Source organism: Grus americana, chromosome 2, assembly GCF_028858705.1.
Source record: "Grus americana isolate bGruAme1 chromosome 2, bGruAme1.mat, whole genome shotgun sequence".
Taxonomy (NCBI): domain Eukaryota; kingdom Metazoa; phylum Chordata; class Aves; order Gruiformes; family Gruidae; genus Grus; species Grus americana.
In genome coordinates, this window is record NC_072853.1 from 67,362,334 (window position 1) to 67,382,313 (window position 19,980).

Below are 19,980 nucleotides of genomic sequence, written 5' to 3' on the forward strand. Positions count from 1 at the left end.
TGCAATTGAACTTGAGATAAAAGCCATTACAAGACACCTTTGCCCCCTAACAGCTTCTAAGGCTTTCTGCTGAGGCACAGGTTCTCTAATTTTCCTTTCATGTCTCATTTTCCCCAGCCTGAGAAGAGGTTAATCAGCAGGCATTAAGACACAACATTGCAGGTCTTGTAAATGCATTTGTTGTGCATATACTTGAATAATTAGAACTTGTGATGTCTTTTAACTAGACACAGAAAGTAAGCACCGTAGATGTGGAGGGGACCTGAAGACAAGAAGCACTGAGCTAGGATCTGCTGTCACAGGATCATCTTTGACTGCTGTTCTTCCGGCAAGTGTTTTCATGCTAAAATAGGTGGTGACTCAGCTACCTTTTCTCTGTTAAATTTTCCTCTGTACAGATTATTCTTGAAGTCTTCATTGACAAATTTTTGGCCTAATTCTGGAGGATGCCGAGTGCCTTCAGTTTCTGTTAATTACACGGAAAAAGAACAGTGAACCACTCAAAGGTGTATACAGTGTTAGGCCATTTACTTTCTGTGCTCACAATGTGTGTTGCTAGGATTTTGGTTTTTTTGGGGTTTTTTGATCATCCACTGGTTAATCCCCTTTCTTTGCCAAGATGAAAATTAATATTGGTTAAGAGTACTTGAATAAGGTCATGCTGCATCAGGGAAGGCATGTGCAAAACAAGAGATCCAGCTGTTGGCGTGGAAGCTGGAGATGATAAAAGACTGACATAGATGAGGTGGGACCCACATGGGAGAAGAATAACAGTGAATCAGAAAATATGTAGCTTTTAGAGACATCAGAATGGTACTGACCAACAACTATACATGCATTCAGGCATTCTTGGTGTCTCCTGGTCTCAAAGAGATGCAGGTAGAGACCAGAATGATATAAAACATCCATTCAGAGTCTGGGGTAAGACCAAATGGTAGGAGGCAAAGGTGGATGTTGGCCAGCTTTTTGGTTTTTTAATACACGAGTAAATCAGGATTGATCAATTACAATTCCTACTTTAGACTACTGGAAACAGGATGTAATTTATCTTTATTTCTCTCCAATAAAAATTATGAGGTACAGAAACACTCCAGACATTCCCAGACTCCAGATACTCATGTCAGTGGGAGCTGTATGTAGAAGGAAGTGCTTAGTGCAGTGGTGACTTTTTTTGCTAAATCTTTAGTTTTCTGTGTAGCTTCTGAAGATTATCTGTTGACTTAAAAATGTTATTCACCATATCTATTTTCAGTCTTGTTCACACTGTTATGAAGATTTTAAAAAATTCTTTGTCTATGTAAAATTCCCTCTTTATCATTCTGCTATTACCTTTACATGACCTGTGTATTAAACATCAATTGTATATTTGTTCCAATGGTGTGACTGATTTTATGGCGGGTTTGTTTTATTTATTTCCTTTGAGGTAATAACTTGATAGTATATGTTAAAATGCTGGCAGTATAGAGATGGATCTGATCCCAAATCTGGAATACGGACATAGAGAAGTTTGGAAGCTGGATTCACATAGCTGAGATTTGAATTAGAGCCTTTATAGTGCTAAATTTGTATTGTGACCTTAGCCTGGATCCACATCTGATTCTTAGGTCCTGATCTGAAGTTTCCATTGTATCAGCGTTATACTGAGAAATAATTCTGTCCTAACAAGTTAATTATTACTGATCTTTTCCCTCTGCATTCCTTAGATTTATTTTTTTTATGTTCCTGCTTGAAGTAGTTTATGAAACCAGCTTAAAGAATAACAATATAAAATAAAATTCTTAAGTAAGTGAGGTAAAAGAATCTCTCTATAACAAACTTTTATTTTCTAGACAACTGGTAAGAAAAGTATAGTACTTTCCAGTGAAACTAGGAAAGAACTAGCCAAGCGAGCCAAAGTCACCAAAGAGGAGAGAAGAGCTCGGATAGATGAAAGACACAAGTATTTGATATCAAGATTAGCAGATGGGATAGGCTTAAGTGAGCAGCAAGTGGAGGCCACCATTATTTCTGATGACAAGGTAAATATTAATTAAATTATTATTAAATATATTTCCAAAATTTCCAGTATTTTGAAACTACTTCACAATTAACTACAATTATAATTTTGTTTTTAGTTTGAACTTATAGAACAATTTTTCGCCCCTAACGGACTTAAAAAGTTGCTCTTCTTTTACCAAGATGTATTGCAGGTATGTTTCTGTCATTACTTCTGCAAAAGCAAAGTTGTATTTTTTAAAAAAAATTACATGACTGTTGCAAAATTCAGAAAATCTTAACAGAGATTTTTGTGCTACGCATGCCAATGTGGAAATAACTTGGTTTTCATTGTTTAGATACTGCCATGTCAGCTTACATGAAAAGAGGAGAATGCCCTGTGGGATGTTTTGATACTGTTCTTGCTTTTACAAAATAAAACTTAAAAATAGCCAAGTAAAGTAAAAATCCAGGCTTCAAAAATTATAAAGATAATTGAAGCAAAGTGTTTGCAGTGTTCAGAGTTTAAAAATACTAGATTAGCTAACATAAGTATTATAGGAATGGGGGAACTGTCTGTATAAGAACAATTTTGTCTTCTCTTTTTGGTTTGAACTGCACCAACTCCACTATGGACAAAGAACTGATTCAAGAGGGTGAAAAATGATGCAATTTCTTTCTAAATTAAGGTGGCTTCATGTCTCATTCTGCGGAAAATAATCTTAAGTTTGGAAAACTATAACTAGAAATAAGGTAGTTGTGGTTCCCAAAATGTATTTCTCTGGCTTTCAGTTTTGAGAAGGAGAAGCCTCTTCGTAAAAAGCAAAATAATTTCTTCAGCTTCCACTTAGTGTGTGATATCAGAACGTGTCAAGCGACCTTGAAATTGCCTAACATGACTGTTGTGGGCTTCCTGAATGGCAGAAGTCCTTCCTCAGTCCTTTTAGGTTATGCCATTGAGGAGCCATGTGAGGCTGAGCTAACTCACCATGTGGTGGTATTTTAGGCTTGTTGGGGAGAAAAAGCTGACTGATAATGCTTGATCATCAATTTAGTGCAAGAATGAATTACAGATTCCTTATAATTTATGTAAGTTAAAAGCACTTTTGAGTGTCACTGGAATTGCTTAGACACTTTGCAAAGCACAGAATCGGCTCAGATGTCAAAACAGTTTAGTCATTTTTTCCTTTCACTGGGACTGTGTATGCACATTTCTGGGAAGGACATGTCCTCTGACTTAAGACAAGATGAAACTAAAAATCATGAAAGTTTTTTCCTTAACTTACAAGCCAGAAATAGATGCCCAGCTTGGATTAAGTGAAACATTTCATTTCTGCATTTACTTTTGTTTTATTTTAGTCTTTTTAATCATTACAATAAGAATTTATGAAAATTTTGTTGCAAAAGCAGCATAGCGTAAAAATAAATGTTTCTGATGGAAAGTATGAATGCCATCTCTAGCATCTTCCACTCCATACTGATGAGTCAAGAGATCTTATTAAATTGATTGTTCTGTCAACAGTTTGGTTTCAAAAATATTGGAGAATTGTAGATTACTCAGGGGCAGTATCATACATGCTTGCCCTGTTCTTATCCATTTTTGGCCATTCTTGGAGACAAAATACTGACTGGGCAGACCATTGGCCTGACCTAGTAGCCATGTTCTTACCAAGATTTGTCAAAGATCCTTTCTTCAGTGCTGTTCATCTCTCTTTTTCACCAGCTTGGGTGCATGATGGTCACTTGAGACTGTGCATAGATAGAGGTTAGAAGATGCTGATTTGGAGTGGAAGTTGGGACCCACCACTGCGTATCATACATCACACATTTAGTCTAGCAGGAGCTGAACATTTGACTTTTTAGGAAGAGGCCTCTCCTCAAACTTAAGAGAGAAATATACCCCCAGGCTTCTTCCACGTTATTTTGTGTTACATTCTTTCAAGTTTCAACAGATTATTTTCCAAAATGCGTGACAGAAAATTAGAGGGAAGCAGGTCTTTATTAGGCTTAAACTTTTTTGTTGCTTCAAAGAGAAGAGGTTGTAGCCCCTTCTCAATGGAGAGAGACCAGTAGCAGCAAGGCTTCTCAGAGAGAAAGTTTTTCAGAGTGATGTATGGTTAAAGACATGGACAGAAAACTAAATTTCTTTGCTTTGATGGCAGGATCTAGCTGACAGTGTTCCTTGTGAGTCCCACTCACAATTACATTATAACTTTGCAGGTCAGGCACATGACTCTTTCTGTGAGACTTCCATTTTGTTTCCATGGAGGAAGTTGCTCTAGGAAACACTTCAAATTTAATTTCATTACGTTTTTGGAGATTTTTTTCCCTTTCTTCTTTGAATGTTTTCTGAAAGAACACGGTTATGAAACTGTTTACTGAGAATTGTGAGATTCATACAAAGCTTATTCTCCAGACAAAGCCAACCTCATGATTTCTATCTGGGAATTACTAACTGATTCAGAATAAGCTTAGTTATAATTCACATGTTCAAATTGGATGAGGTATTTTTTGACAATAGTTTTTATTTTATTAACCTCCTATTTATAATTTAATTGCTAGCAGAAGTCGAATGCATCATTGAGGTCAGATGGCTCAACAAACAGTTTGCTTCAGAAGAAGTTATTTATTACCATGGGTTCTACTGAGGTATGGTTGAAAACTTCATTAGATGACATTTGAAAAGTAAAACATTGAAAAAACCATAACAGTTGTGGAGTCTTAAACAGCTTTTTGTAATTCTTGGATAGATATTTAAGCACTTAGTCTATGTTCTCATAATGCAAGATCTCACAACATTTCTTGAACTGAGGTTAGAATTCACCAGTAATTAATGGATTTGACTATCTGAGAGGAGAGCAGGTCAAATAAACCTGTATTAAAAATTACAGATACTAAAATTTTGTTAATGACTGCATGTTTCAGTATTTTCCAGTGCTTGTGCACTTCCAGTTTAAAAGTGTGGTTCTTCAGTGGTTTTGTATTTCCTTTCATGTAATAATACTGCACATTACTCCAAAAATACCTTTAATAATTCCTCTATTCCATTTGAACTCTTATAACATCCTCTTCACTGTAATGTCTAAGCATTATTCAGCAGTGTGTTCAGAGTCATTAAGATTTCCAATTAATTTTCTTTCTTTCCATCTTTTTTGGGGGGGAATGGGGTGTACCATATACACTTTTCTTTGAATAAGGCATGGTTATGTCTTCCCCCCCGAGCTTTAACATTGTTGTGTTAGAAAAGACATAGCTGAAGAATCCTTTCTTGCTCTCAGAGGAGAAGTGAGGTTCATTCCTCTGCTAATTGGATCAATTGGAATGCCTTTTCAAATTTGTTATAGAATTATTATTAGATTTAATAGATTAAAAATAAGCATTGTTGCAGTACTGATTTGAAACTTTTACATTACTTCAGTCCATCAAAAAGATGAAAATAGATGTTAAAAATATTTGGATCAGAAGTTTTTAGTAATCTTTAAGTTCCCTTTTAGAAAAATTAAATAAATGTCATTCTAAGATGATCCATTCTGGTCTAGGTATCTATGAAAAGTCCTTTAAATGTTTGAAAGCTGAGGATAGCTTTAGTTTTTTTCAGTTAATTTATGTTGGCAGATTCAGAAAGGGATTAGACAATCTCATGGATAGGTCCATAAATAGATACCGAGATGACTAGACAGGAGTATGTCATCTAACAGCTCTCATACAATGGTTGCAGGTGGTCAGGAATAAAGAGGAGTGGAGGCCAGGAAGTAGCCTAGCTTGCAAGCCCTCCCTGAACTGCATTTTCTTGGTAGAGATGCCATACTGGACTGGTCTGCCCAGAAGGGCATTTTTTTACGTTTTTTTGTCAGATGGAGAAAAAACAGTGTTTGATTTGAGAGGGACAGATTTTCAAATATCCTAAAAACAGTTCACTGCTTTTTGTGTAATTATTTTTTTACAGTTTTGTTTTCAGCACATTTTCAAGTTAAGTAAATTACTTTTACTGTACATATGTATTCTTTTTAACTGTATGCATTTTATCCTTTTTACAGAACTTTATAGGAACTTGTGCATTTTTCCTAAGGACATCAGATAAAGTTATAACTGCATCAAACGTTTCCCAGGTCAGACCAAAATCATGCAGTGTTTGCAGTGTAGTTAATATTTTCAGATTTTCTCCTTATTTGTCATGAATAGGTTAATGTGTTCCATTTGAGCAGGCCAATGCCGTAGTAAGTTTGTTCTCCAGCTACAGTCATGGCAACTAGTACTTCACTTTCTGTCAGTCACTTGCTTTATAAAAATATTTTTACAAATACCTGATCCAGGGGTGCAAAAGTAATTTCTAGGCTTTCTGCTGCACTGCTTCAGTTGGGTACCTGTTAGAATGATTGTCCTAACTCTTCAGTTAGCTGCCTTGGTGTTTCTCTCTGTGGTTCTCTTGTGATCACCTTTTGGCAGGGGCTGTCATGTAGCTGTCATCAAACTTCATTATTTATGTGAGGCAATACTTTTAGACTCTGTAGAAGATAAAATAAGCCCTAATTTTCAGTCAGCCAGTCTTCACACTGATGAGGCTTGGAGCTCAGGCGCAGACTGGTTTGGCAAATTTTGGTTTATCCTGAAGAGCAGTGTAGGAACAGTTAGAAGGAGACCATGAGAACTCCCTAGAAATTCATGGATTTGTCCCCTATTTCTCAAGAGAAATAGCTGAATCTTCAGCATCCTGTGGAAAGAAGGGGATCAGCTTGTATGTTGACCTTGCTCTAGAGATTCAGAAATCTTGAAAAACTCCATTTTCCCTGTCTCCCCTTCACTGCAATAAATGCAAACACTGTCATATGGGAGAAACAGACATTGTTAAAAGCATCTGAAGGGGAACCATAGGGGTCAGTTACCCTTCTGTCCTTTCCTTCTGCTATTTTGTTAGCACACCCTCTTGCAGAAGGAAGTAGTTTAGGAGCATTTCCTTGTTAACACCCTGTGGGCATTGCCTCCCAGGGAACATGTTCAGACATGTAAAGAAACCTGGTCTTCCTCATAAGCACTTCTTCAAGCAGAATGATGCCTCAATTGTGATCCATAATTACTCCACTTTTTCAGAAAGAGCTTTCTACCCTCTTCTACTCTAGTGGGATTATAATACGGTAATATTGTTAGGTGGTATTATTCCACCCATGCATAACAACGAAATGTCTTAAGTGCTCTTCTTTTGCATGCAGGTGGAGAACTAGCAAAAAAACCGTTAGTGAAATTAATAATCAAGATAGCAAAGAATGTCAAAGCCTCTACAAAAAATTCATTTGTAGTTGCTGTACCTAAATCAGTCTGGAATTGCTGTCTTTGCACTGGCAGAAGTTGGGAGTAGAAGCTTCTAGGGAAGAACTCAGTACGCTTTCCCCTGTATCAGTGAAGTATTCATTATGATGAAGGCAAAATCAGTGTATGTTTGTGCAGTTCGGTTCTGAATGAGACTCCCTCTCTGCCACCAAGAGGTATACCCAGAGCCAAAATGGCTGGTCAGTATGGGTCGTAAAAAGCTCATGGCACATGTTCAGGATGTTTGCATTTGTAAGCAAAATGCCGGTAGCAGAAAAGCCAACCAGTCCATAAGCGGATAGTGTTGGGAAAAGATCTCTCACTTCTTCCAATTTCTGCTTTAAGTTCTGCAGTAAAATTCCACTCACCAGTACTGTCTCTCTCTGTCCTCAGCTTCAGCAATTCACTGCTTCTTGCTTCACATTAACAATGAACTGGAGAGAACTGTGCAACTGAGAGAGGCATTTCTTGCCTCATACCTCTATTGTCCTTTTTTAGGCATTTATGATAGAGGGAAGCTAAAAGGCAAATACAGACATAATATTGTCTTCAGGTTAATTAATGCATTGATGTTAAATGGTTACTTTTAATTGGTTGCTGAAGTATTGCTGCAATATGGGAATGATGTTTCTGGTGACTCAAACTTAAGGGCAAGACTTGGAATTTCCAATTGTATTTTAGTCTATGTCCAGTCTAAAGCGAGCAGCTGAGGGACAATATCCTCATGGAACCTACATAGTTATGGGCTGTATATATGTCTGCCATATATTAGAATGTTGCAGAAGTTTACATGTACTCTGCTAACTTTTGTTTCTTCCCAAAGGAGGTGAATTTTGGCATATTTGATTGTACTAATGGAAATATCCTTCAGGGCCTGGAATTTTTCTTGTCCCAAATCATGATACCAGCACTTAAATCCCAACAGGTAATCTAGTAGTTAGTCTTTTTTCTCAAGAACATTTGGAATGAAGGCAAGTGGCTGCTGTAGTCCCCTTTGTGCATCAGGTGAACATAAACCAGGAATACAAAAAGATACATGCCTAATGTAGGCCTTTATGAGAGTCATGCAGTTTGTATATGTGTTTGAAATTCATATTGTTTATTTTCAAGCAATAGCACCAGCTGTAATACTCATGACAAAGGAGAACATAGCATAGCAGCCATACTAAGGCAAAATTGTGATGATTTAATTAAAACTAGATTAAGCCTGGGTTGAAAGAAGTGCCAAGTTCTTCTGGCAGCACAAAAGATCAGTCCATGATTTTATTCTAGTGCGTGGACAGCAAGCACTGTATCACAGCCAGGCTATCCAGCTGCTTCAAATTGTCCTTGTTCTGTGGCACTCACAAAGCATCACAGTTCATTCTGTTGCCTCTAGAAGTACACATTTAGAGGTAGGAAATAGAATAAAGCTCAGTGTCTGTCGAGAATGATGGTGTCATATGCTGTTAACCATATGCTACCATTTTCTCTGACCCAGAACCAGGAAGGGAGATTATAATGTTTTCTCTGTTCAGAGAGCACCAAATCAGAAAGATAATAATTCAGTGTGAGGACAGTGAGAGCAGGGAGACATTTTTATTTCTTGAGAGCCTCATGCTTGTTTCTCTCTTCTTGTCTAACAGAATAATTAAATCAATGCACACTTTAAAGTAATTGTTCTATAGTACTGATGAGTATATTTTAAAAGGCATACTGATAAATCTTTATATACTGCCATGAATAAGAAATACCTTTCTAATGACAAATAAACATTTTGTGTTCAAAAAACAGAAGAAAGTGTGACCCTTGTTTTACTTTTTTTTTCTTTTTGGCATAAATTGTGAAATAATCAGAACTGGGGAGTTGTGAAAGAAGGCTTGAAGAACAGCCAGATACAAGACTTTCTGTATTTGGTGGATAAATTTGTGGATACTTTGTCATCATCAAGACAGAATATAGAAGATAAAATTCAGCTCACAAAAGTTGATATTGATATTTATGTCAGCAACTTACAGAGCCCATCTGACTACATAACTGCAGGTGAGTAATTCTTACAGCAAAGCAAACAGAATGATGCTGTTTATAAAATAAATGTTATGTCATTAGTAAAAATTTACCTTGAAGAATGAATTCATCTTCCCTGAGCTATATACATTTTTCTGCTTATTGTTGCCAGGTTTCTGACTGACATTTTACTTCTGCAGTTAAAAATCTCTATTTATTTCTTAGTACTTATGAGACTGTCCCATTCTATGATTCTGAAGGCAGTAACACAGAGGTCACTGAGAAACTTGAAGAAGTGGTCATGATTTGGATCAAACAGATCAGACAAGTCTTAGTGGAGAGTGAACAAATGAGAAGAGAAGCTGATGACATTGGTCCATCTGCAGAGCTGGAACACTGGAAGACAAGAATGTCATCATTTAACAGGTTAAATCCCTGCATTATTTTTCACAGAGTCTAAAAAAAACCCTTTTTAAAAATAAATGTAAACTTTCATTCCAAAGAGAGTATTGAATGTGTTTCCTTCTTCAAAGCCTTTTAGATGAGATCAAGAGTTCAAGAGTAAAGAAAATTATAAGTATTCTTCAGGCAGCAAGATCAAAGACATTAAAGCAGTGGAAAGAGCTGGTAATTACTATGTTTTATTAAAAGTTTTAAAATGAGTACAGTACTGTATGTGTAATACACACAGAATTGAACACACAATGCTAAAAATACTTTTGAGTGTTTATGCTGGTTTTGTGCTGTGGATTCTTATCCATTTGTTGAAACATGTAACACCGATGATTCTCAAGTGAAACAGATAACTTGAAAAGAAGTCAATGCTTCTCTAATGTATCTTTCATTAACACAGTGGGCAGAATGGTTGTGCAAAAGTTAAGCAATGCAGCAATACAACATTTTTCTGTCTCTCTCCGGCTGTACCCTGTGCAGGCCAACTGTAGAGATGTCTGAAAGCTCATCATATTGCTTTTAGAATTGGTGACAGCTGGCTTTTTGTAACATAACTGCTACTTCAGATAAGTGGATATCTGTAATGTAAACTTATCAGTCAAAATTGTAGGCAAGCCAGAAAATAAGCTGTAGACCACGTATAACCAATCAGACCCCTATAACGACCAGAATGAAGATCTTCTAGCACTTAAAAAGGTATTCTATTGTTTTGAAAATAGACAAGGAAAACAGTGTCACCTTGCTGAGGGTTTTTTTTTTTGTGTGTGTGTGCTTAACATATTTGCAGACTTTTATGGATGAGAGTGTCTGTACAGAGCCAGTACAAGCCAAGGATCATGACCTAGATTTCTTTCTTACCGATTTTTGCATGTAAAAGCAGTTATTGCTTATGTAAAGAAGTAGTGGCTTATTTGAGAGAACTGTGAGAAAATGTTTGCAAGATGGAATCATAGTCTTGTGGTAGCATGCACTTTAAAAGAGCAAGAACCTGTTCAGTAAGTTTTAACACTCTTGATTCTCTTTCTTTTTCTCCTTTCAGGATGGTAATATAACAAATGCTGCCAATGAAGCTAAAGACAATGTGAGATATTTATATACGTTGGATAAATTTTTTGGTCCACTTGCCAAAGCTTCACCTGTAAGTAGTACTCTAAAGGCACTTAACGTGAAATTCAGAAAAGAAAGGAAAACCTTTTGCTGCTACAACAAAGATATTTCTCCTTTCAGTATTTAACTCCTATGCTTCATGATTAGTGGACAGCTTAACTCCTTTGGCATTAGCGAATTGAGTTTACAGATTTTGAGTAACCCAGTGGTAATAATACTCTTTGTGTAGGAGGCAGTTGTCATTCCAGAAGATAATTGAAGGGTATGAGAAAAATAAGCCAAAGATTATGTTTTTCCAAACCTGATATCTAGCTCAGTTGTCTTTGTGAGGTTGGGCCTTACATATGGTACCTCTTCCTGTCCCCATGCTTCAGGTAGCAGTTACTCATGTTTGTTTTAATGCAAATATCATAAAATGATCTTAAGCCTTTTGAGCTGAAATTGGACATCTTCCACTTATTGTACAGATTAAAGCTGTTTCTTTTGCAGGTAGCATGTATTTACTTTTATCCTGGTACAAATTATAATATTTATTTTCGTAACCATGTGGGTTTCAGATTTCATTCTTTAAGTGAATTTTGAAGATACAGCCACCAGGTAAAAACATCTAAGCTTACATGGTTCAGAAGATTTACCCGTAATCCAAGTGCTTACAAATTTTCTAAATATTGTTTTCAAAGCTTGAACTCTGTTTAAATCCATTGTGCTATTTTATGCGCTTTTCTTCTGCAAATATTCACCGTTCTGCCATATTGGACTTGAGTGTTAGATACCATACTTTTTTTTATCCTTTTCTAGACCAGTCTCTTGTTCTGGGTTCTCAGTATATCTGTCTTGCATGAATTTCTGTGGAATCTTTCTGTGGGACAGCAAACTCTATAGTTCAATATCCTCAGTAAGAAAGAGATTATTGTTGCCTTGCCTCTCTCCCTTCTGGGTTTCTCTTCTGTACAGATCTAGGCAAAATGAGCAAAGGCCAACTTTCTTCTTCTTGCCCATATACTGCAGACCGCAGCCAAAAAGAGTACAGTCTCTGTTTTTCCTCTGCAAAATCCCACTCTGGAAGAAGACATATTCATTTTTTAATTTTCCATTCCCCATTTTTTTTGTTTGGTCATAGTGTGTTAGGTCCCTGCAAATGAATTGGATGGTCCAATTCATAATGAGATGTCTACAAGAACAATGTGTTACAATCAAAAAGATGGTTATTCACTGACAAATGTATTCCCAGAGCTGTCACATTTTCTGCTCGAATTGCTGACTTTCCCATTTTTTCCTGTTGCAGGTAACAATGATGGAACACATACCCAGTTTAATGAATACTGTCTGTATGATATACACTACATCACCATACTACAACACATCAGAGCGCATGACATCTCTTCTTCTTAAAATCACTAATCAAATGATTAACACATGCAAGACGTATCTATGTGAAGGTGTTTCAAAAATATGGGATCTGGACAGGTGATAGAATTTTAATAATTTCATCTTCTTTTGTTAATGTTAGAAGTAAAATTATAGATTAATCATCAAGATTATTAAAAGGTAAATTTAATTAGCCCCTTGTCCTCCTATCAGACACTGATTCCCATGTTAATTTTAAGCTTCTGACTACTCATTTTGTGTAGAACTAAGTACTCTGCAAAACCAAATTTACTCTGTGTTCTGAAAAAACCTGTTATTGAAAACCGTGTTATGTATATCAGTATACAACACTCGGTATTTTGTCCCCGTGGCTTTTTTTTAGACCAAAACACACTTGAGCAATTAGAACTAGGAGCTAAGGTTCTTCATAAAGAAGCTCTGAGGACAGACTGGCAAAATTCCATCTAAGATTTATATTTTGCTGTTAGTGGGCAGGAAAGTCAGAGTGAGAAAGGGGACAATATATGCCAGAACCAGAATCACAAAACTTAAAAATATCCAATCTAGATAACAAATTCAAAACAAAACTTTGTCATCTGCTCCTCATATTTTTAATATTTTTCAGGTAATGTATGATTTTGTTCTTATTTTTTAAAGTTGCATATCTGACTGAAATGTTCTATTTTCATTTATACTCTTTTAAAGACCTCCTTAGGATGATTTTCTGTCTTCTGTGCTTTTTTCCTCAGGCAAGAATTGCTAAAGAGGGTACAACAATGCATTTCCCTCAAAGAACAGTACCAAACATCCTTTCAGAGAATTAGGGAGGAGCTAAAGGAAAATCCAAGTGAGAGGCAATTTGATTTCAGGTAAATAAATCACTCTACTATTGAACCATATTCATTTATACAATTTATAAATGAGATGTCATTTATATCTGCTGGCTAGCAGAAAAGCTAAATAATTAAAATGTGTTTACTATAACCAGAGCATGACCTTACAGAGGTTTTTTTTTATTCAGGAATAAACCAGTGACAGGTTTTGGCCAGTCACTTCTTGATTTAGCTGATGTCCAATGGGACTTCAGGGGAATTTATGCATGTGTTAATTTAATACATATGTTTATGTGTGGTCTGAAATCCCAACAAATTTTAGCCATGAATATAAGTGAAAAGACTCCAGGGGAATTTAAACAGCTTTGGGCTGGGTTGTCTATCACAATGCCAAGGGGAGTTTTACCTGTATTGGCACTTAAAGCATGGGGCATTTCTTAGTATTGTATACTCACATTCTGATGTCCTGCAAATGTCTTATTTAAAAGACTAACTCCTATAAAACATGGTAAAGGCTTTCAATTGGCATATATAAGGATTAAGCATTTTCTGGTTTATATCTATTACTCTAAAATGATTTTTACTTGATTTGTAATTATTACAGCATAGATTTTTTTACATGAAACTTGGTAGCAGTTCTGGAAGAATATATGTGGGTTAAATATATGTGGTTAAATTTATTACAAATAGATTTGCATAACAATCCCTCTGTTGCTTTTTTATTGTTAGTGAAAACTATATATTTGGAAAATTTGATACATTCTGTAAACGTTTGGAGAAGATTTCAGATATGAGCAATATTATGGAAAGCCTTTTAGAGCTTCAGCATATAAAAATAGAAGGTATTGAAGAGATAAGTACTCATTACCAAAGCATTGCTACAAACACCAAATCCAAACAGTATGATGTTCTGGATCACAGAAAAAAAGAGGTACATTCATTCAGCACTTATCTGACAATCAGTCCCTTAATCCTATGCTTTTCACTGGAGTTATGCAAAGAAGATTAAATTTTATAACAATGCATATAGTGTTTTGCTGTAATAATACTTTCATATTTTTTTAATACAATTTAAAAGTGTTTGGGTAAATTTGACTTTTATTTAAATATTTTTGTTAATTTTTGAAAAACTAGGTTTTATGTGAAAGGTAATGCTACAAACAACTTTTCCTAAACTTGTTTGTTTTGAGAAGCACATATTTTGAACTGCAGACTGAAAACTAATTCAGGCAGGTCAATGCATTAAATACAGTTTATCTAGTTGCAAGAGTTAGTCAGTGTTACTGAAAATAGTGGAATAGTAAAGGCAGTATTATGGTAAAGGTAGTAAAGGCACTTAGATGAACGTTTTAGAGGGGTAAGTGAATGGTATCACCTCCATTGTTGAGCAGGGTGGTAAAAACTAAAGTGGCTTTTCAAGTGCTTCAGACTCATGTTTTAATACAGTCTGTACATGCTGGAATTGCACTGCTTTTTGTGAGCCATAGCCTGCTTGCTTTGCAGGATTGATATCCTCACAATAGAAGTGCTAGAAATGTTGCCTTACTCTCCTGCCTTCCTGAACTGTAGCTTGCAACTGTCAGGAACTTTTCTTTAAACATTTAAGTCGAGAGTACCTTTGGCTTTCTTCTAACTGGCTGATGGCTTACATTTCTCTAGTATTTGCTGTGTGGTTGTTTTCTGAAAGAGAATATTTACTTTTAACTGGAATTTGGAGATTTTTAAAAATTGCATAGCTTTTCTCCACCTAAATGGTTAGAGCTATGTATATTATGGACTGTCTTCCCAAGCTTGTGGAGTGCTTTCTTCAAGTTTGCATTGAACTCTTTGTAGGTCCTCAGTATTTTGGACTTTTAAGAAAAAAATCCTACAGATAAATACACAAATTACTTACAATTAGGAGCTGCCAACTTTGGTAGCCCAATAGAGGTGAGGCTGTCACAGTTCTATGTCCCCAGGTCCACTCAGCTGTGAGGCTGAGCATATAATTCCCAGTAGGAATGCATGCACACGTACACACAAGACATTTACACACAGATTTGGCCACATAGCTCAACACAAACTGAAAACACAGCAATCATCCAATTACAAACAGTATTAATTGCCTCAACCTGTACCTCTCTGGCTGAGCAGGAGAAAAGCATGTTAGTAGAAAATATATATGCATGGATCCTTCCAGTAGCTGGTCTTACACACTCAGTCTGTCCGGTAACTGGTCCCTGGATACCCAATTCTCCCCAGTTCCTGGACTTACAAAGCCTCCCAAGGCCTACAGCCCCACTCCTGTTGCTGATACTCAGGCTTGTACAAACACATGCAAGACACAGGCGCTATGGGTCCCTCCAGTAACTGGTGTTAGGCGATCAGTCTACCCTCCACTTGATCCCTGGATCCTCTTGCTCTCCTGGTTGCTGACGCATGGAGACACACACACGCAAACAGTTCTTTCTTGTAGTTGGTCCCGACTTATAACCTTATAACCTGTTTTGCACTGGAAGGCACCTTTAAAGATGATCTAGTCCAACCCCCCTGCCATGGGCAGGGACACCCTCCACTAGACCAGGTTGCCCAAAGCCCCATCCAACCTGGCCTTGAACACTTCCAGGGATGGGGCATCCACAACTTCTCTGGGCAACCTGTTCCAGTGCCTCACCACCCTCAGTGTAAAAAATTTCTTCCTTATGTCCAATCTAAATCAATCCTTTTTTGGGTAGATTTAAAACTGTTAGTCCTTGTCCTGTCACTACAGGCCTTGGTAAAAGTTTCTCTTCATCTTCCTTATAAGCTGCCTTTAAGCCTTCCACTCCTGTTGCTGGTATGTGGGCTCCCATACACACTTATGAACACAGAAGAAAGAACCCTTTCACCCAGGAAAATGGTTAGAAATGGTGATCAGTAAGAAGACAAGACAGACTGTGCTGATCGGGTGGAGGGCACAGCCAGACAAGTGTACTAGCCAGCAGCCTGTTCACATGTGACCGATTCTTTTTGTCCCATCGTGCCTCCATTTTTCCACGCTTGTTCCTTCCACAAACCACATTGATTCCTGCCTTTGCTTCTTCCCTAACTCCCATAATACGTTTTGTATAGTCCCAAAATGCTCTTCCCTGGTAAACTGTAATGAGTCCCTTATCTGCAAGGCAATAACCTCCCTTAGTCTGTAGGGTGCTCTAGAGAGCCCGCCGGTTTGCTCATCTTGATGGGTTTCATACCTGGACAGTGAGCTGAGCGCTCTCCCATGGCAGTGTGGGGAGTAGCTGGTGAGTGTGTTGTGTTCCCTCTGATTAGGTTATTCGATTTCCTCTGCCTGTCCTTGTTCCTCTGCGCTTCTTTGTGTTCATGAAGATGAGGCTTTAATCATATAACCTAACACTATCATTTTTTGTTTACTTTGCTTAGAATGTAAATGCCTTTGTTACTAGTGTTGTCCCTGTTCTCTTTAATTCATTGCTGAACACATGTACTGCGCAGATAAAGCAAATTCCCCAAAAACTTCAGGGAAATAATTTTGTATGAAATGAAAACAACGCTATAGATGATTCTTTTTTCTTTTACCCTTTTTTAGTTTGAAAAAGATTACCTTGAATTTAAGAACCAAATTGCAGCATTATATGAGTCCATACAAGAATTTGTGGATTCCTGGTTTGAGAAGACCATAACTGTAAGTAATTTTACAACTGCAACCCCCTTGTTCTGGTGCTCAGAAAGGTTGAGCACCCACAGCTCCTACTGAACTCCTTCATTGCTGCTAGTCTTCTGTATTGTGCTGGTGGCTGCCTGAGATAATGTAGGAAGACATCAAACCTATTACAAGTTTTCTAAAAGTCGCTTGCAGAAGTGCTGGAAGATAATGTTCATTGTTACTTGGTGCCAGTTTTATGTTCCATCTTTCCTTACCAATTTTATAGCACTGTTTTTTTTGAAGTTTTAAAATTTTTTTCTTCATCCTGTTGTTCTCCATGCTTCCTGTGTATTTCAAAGTTATTCCTGTTGGACTGGCAGGAGTAATGAAATACTTTCTGCATTCTGTTACCCTACTGTCAGTACTGTTCATCGGTTCAGGCCCTGATCCTGATAGGAGATGTTAATGAAGCATTAGTAAAGGTCTAGCTGTTCTACCACAACTGTTTGCATTAAAAAAGAGGGATGATTTGAGAGTCAGAAAAAAATTAAATATTTCATTATACTGTAGTGGTAGCAGTTTCTTGGTTCATACTATGGTAAATATATTCTATATGGGACAAAATACAGAAGTAAAATTCACTAACTTGTCGGGATGGACTTTTCTGTGTCCAGAATTTAGAAACTTACATAATTTATAAATAATAAAACCAGTGTATGAACAATGACTTTCTGAACTATATAACATCTTCTGCAGTAAATGCTTCATACTCCTTTTTAGACTGAACAGATGCTGGGACTTCTGATGAAGCTTGAACAAATAGGAGAAAATCATATTGATCTTAATGAGAAGTATACCATTGTTCTTCAGCAGTACAGCCAAGACTTAGAGTTTGTTCAAAAACTCTACCAGAAGCAAAAAGAAAATCCACCTATACCACGTAATATACCACCAGTAAGAATGAAATAAATGAGAAAGAAAAAAGACTTTGCTTCTTGACTGTTTTTAAGTTAATGGAAGTATAACCTCATATCTTCTGTGTTTTAGGTAACAGGGAAGATTATGTGGGCTCAGCAGTTATACAGAAAAATTGAGCGTCCAATGACATTCCTTAAAAAGAAAACCACACTTTTGAAGGTTGGAAATTAGCAGAGGAGGATTTCTGCTAAGCTCTCAAGCATGTTATTAACAGACACATGATTTATTTTTATACTCCTAAGATCACTTTTCTAGGAACTTGTATTCAAGCTCATCCAAAAGGATAGGTGTTAGTGTTTGCTCCAGGATTTGAATTTCTTTTTGCAGCAGTATTATTCTGTCGCTGAGGACAGTTGCTTCCCTTGAAACATTAAGCTGATGACTTAGGCCAGTGGTTTTGTCCCTTCTGGGGCTTGACTCATGTTAACCTGATAGCAGCACTGTTGGCTGTGTACCTAAGCTTAGAGCCTTCTGTCTGCTATGCTCTGTAATGAAGAGGACTGAGATATTTAACCTTAAACACTAGCCACATTTCATGAATAATATAATTTTTATAGCTTTCTCAATAGGACATCAGTGACTTGTATAGGTCATAGTATAGACTTTTTCATGGGCAAGACTACGAGGAAGAATCAAGAAAAGAGTTACGTTGTTTAGAACAGTTAAATACTTCTTAATAATTGAATTCCTAAATGTATTTCTATGTTTCTGTGTCTTACCTCATCTCTAAAATAGCATAACTTAAAGCTTTCTATTTGTTTTGTTTTCCTAATGGTGGTGAGGAAAAGCCTAGTGGAGGACATTTCTACTGTTGACTCATTGAATTGATTAAATGGTGTTTGCTTTTTTTTTCCCCCTCCCTTCCATTGCAGACACTGGAAATGAAAAAGGTTATTAAGAGCTACAATAAAATGGCTGCAGTTCTTTTGGAATTTGAACTTATTTATCATAGAGCCTGGTGCAGGTTTGCTGACCAGGCTAGAAGTGCTCTGTGTGCTTCCTTACTTGTCAGGCACCCAGAAACCAAGGTAAATACAATCTATTTGTATTACTGTTGCATTGTTTGATATTGCATATGCTACTTTAAACATATCATGGGTAGACAAGCACAGCATTAAAATAATCTTAATAGGGTTAAAAAATTAACTACTCAAATTGGTATATTTTTTTTCCTTTTTGTATATATTTATGGTACAGACTTCATCATGTCTCTTCTTCTTAAGGCTCCTGCCTCATTCAAGGCATAAAAGAGGCAGTACCCAGCAAATATTTATCTATTAGTGACTTATCTACATCTTTTTAGATATTGTATCATGTTTTATTTTCTGTGTTAAACAAAATTTTAGTCAAGGAGGGAATTTTTAATTAGATCCTGGTCTTTTCTGTAATGGTCAACATCACTGTGTTGAGTATATTGCATTCATTCATTAATTTGCTTTCAAAACTTCTTGTTGAGACAAAAAATCTTACCATTCTTACTTCACAGACTATTTTTTTCTGCTGTAGTGCAGAGAAATTATGTTCAAAATGTGGCATTTTTTGAACTAATGATTCCATAATGGACAACTAGAACCTAGTTTTCAAATTTATTTAGCATCTTAATAGTATTTAGTGCCCCAAAAAGTGTACAGAGATTAACCGTCACAACATTTCTCCCTAATCTATTGATGGAGAAACTGAGATGAACAGGCAAGTTAGCTTCCACAGAGTGTAGCTGCAGAACTAGAATTAAACTTAGGAAGTCATAGGAGCCAAGTGGTTAGGGCACAGTGAAGGAGTCACAGGAAATTGAAATCAGTGTAAGATACTGGTTAATTAATACTTTGGAATATCCAGACATTTGTGGAAGAGGATGAAGATCTGTGTGGAAAAACGGGTATCCGTTTTAAAAATCTCTAGTCATCTACATCTTGTTATAAGTTCCAGTTATATCACGCTACATGTAACCATCAAACTATTGTTTTAGTTTCTATTTCTCTTTTTTCCCCCCTGTACTGCTGTATGAAGGAATTACTTGTAAACTTGGATCCTGTGGTCCTGGAAGTATTTTATGAAACAAAATACCTGAAAAAAATGGATTTTGAAGTTCCAGATGTTGTCCTTGACTTGTGTGCAGATGAAGAACAGATTAAAAGACATCAAATGGAGTAAGTGAACACTTTTTGGATTTGATTCTCATCTGCAAATGGGAATCCCTAGCTTTGAGTCTGTTGCATATGCTTTTGATTTATTATAATTTTTCTCTTTGTTGGAGTTTAATTGAAATTTAATTGCTTTCCCCTGCATTTCCATAGTAATATTGGTAACATGCAGTTATTTCTATCTCAACAAATATCTCATTACTAGAAAATGCCT

General features: G+C 36.5%; 1 protein-coding gene across 5 annotated transcripts in view; it reads left to right on the forward strand.

The window, feature by feature from the left end:
* Positions 1-1,979: 1,979 nt before the first annotated feature.
* LOC129202965 (dynein axonemal heavy chain 5-like) overlaps positions 1,980-19,980 on the forward strand; it is a 165,442-nt gene continuing 147,441 nt past the window's right edge. For all 5 annotated transcript variants that reach the window (XR_008575879.1, XM_054816739.1, XM_054816740.1 and 2 more), the window contains exons 1-17: positions 1,980-2,018; positions 2,115-2,189; positions 4,540-4,623; positions 6,012-6,083; positions 8,102-8,203; positions 9,114-9,300; positions 9,525-9,690; positions 9,798-9,891; positions 10,757-10,855; positions 12,110-12,291; positions 12,942-13,061; positions 13,755-13,956; positions 16,591-16,686; positions 17,428-17,601; positions 17,695-17,784; positions 18,498-18,653; positions 19,633-19,772. Coding sequence is in view for 4 of the 5 variants with exons in the window: in XM_054816739.1 (XP_054672714.1) it covers positions 4,609-4,623; positions 6,012-6,083; positions 8,102-8,203; positions 9,114-9,300; positions 9,525-9,690; positions 9,798-9,891; positions 10,757-10,855; positions 12,110-12,291; positions 12,942-13,061; positions 13,755-13,956; positions 16,591-16,686; positions 17,428-17,601; positions 17,695-17,784; positions 18,498-18,653; positions 19,633-19,772 (1,895 nt within the window). In the remaining variant the exon portion in view is untranslated. The remainder of the gene's footprint in view (positions 2,019-2,114; positions 2,190-4,539; positions 4,624-6,011; positions 6,084-8,101; positions 8,204-9,113; positions 9,301-9,524; positions 9,691-9,797; positions 9,892-10,756; positions 10,856-12,109; positions 12,292-12,941; positions 13,062-13,754; positions 13,957-16,590; positions 16,687-17,427; positions 17,602-17,694; positions 17,785-18,497; positions 18,654-19,632; positions 19,773-19,980) is intronic.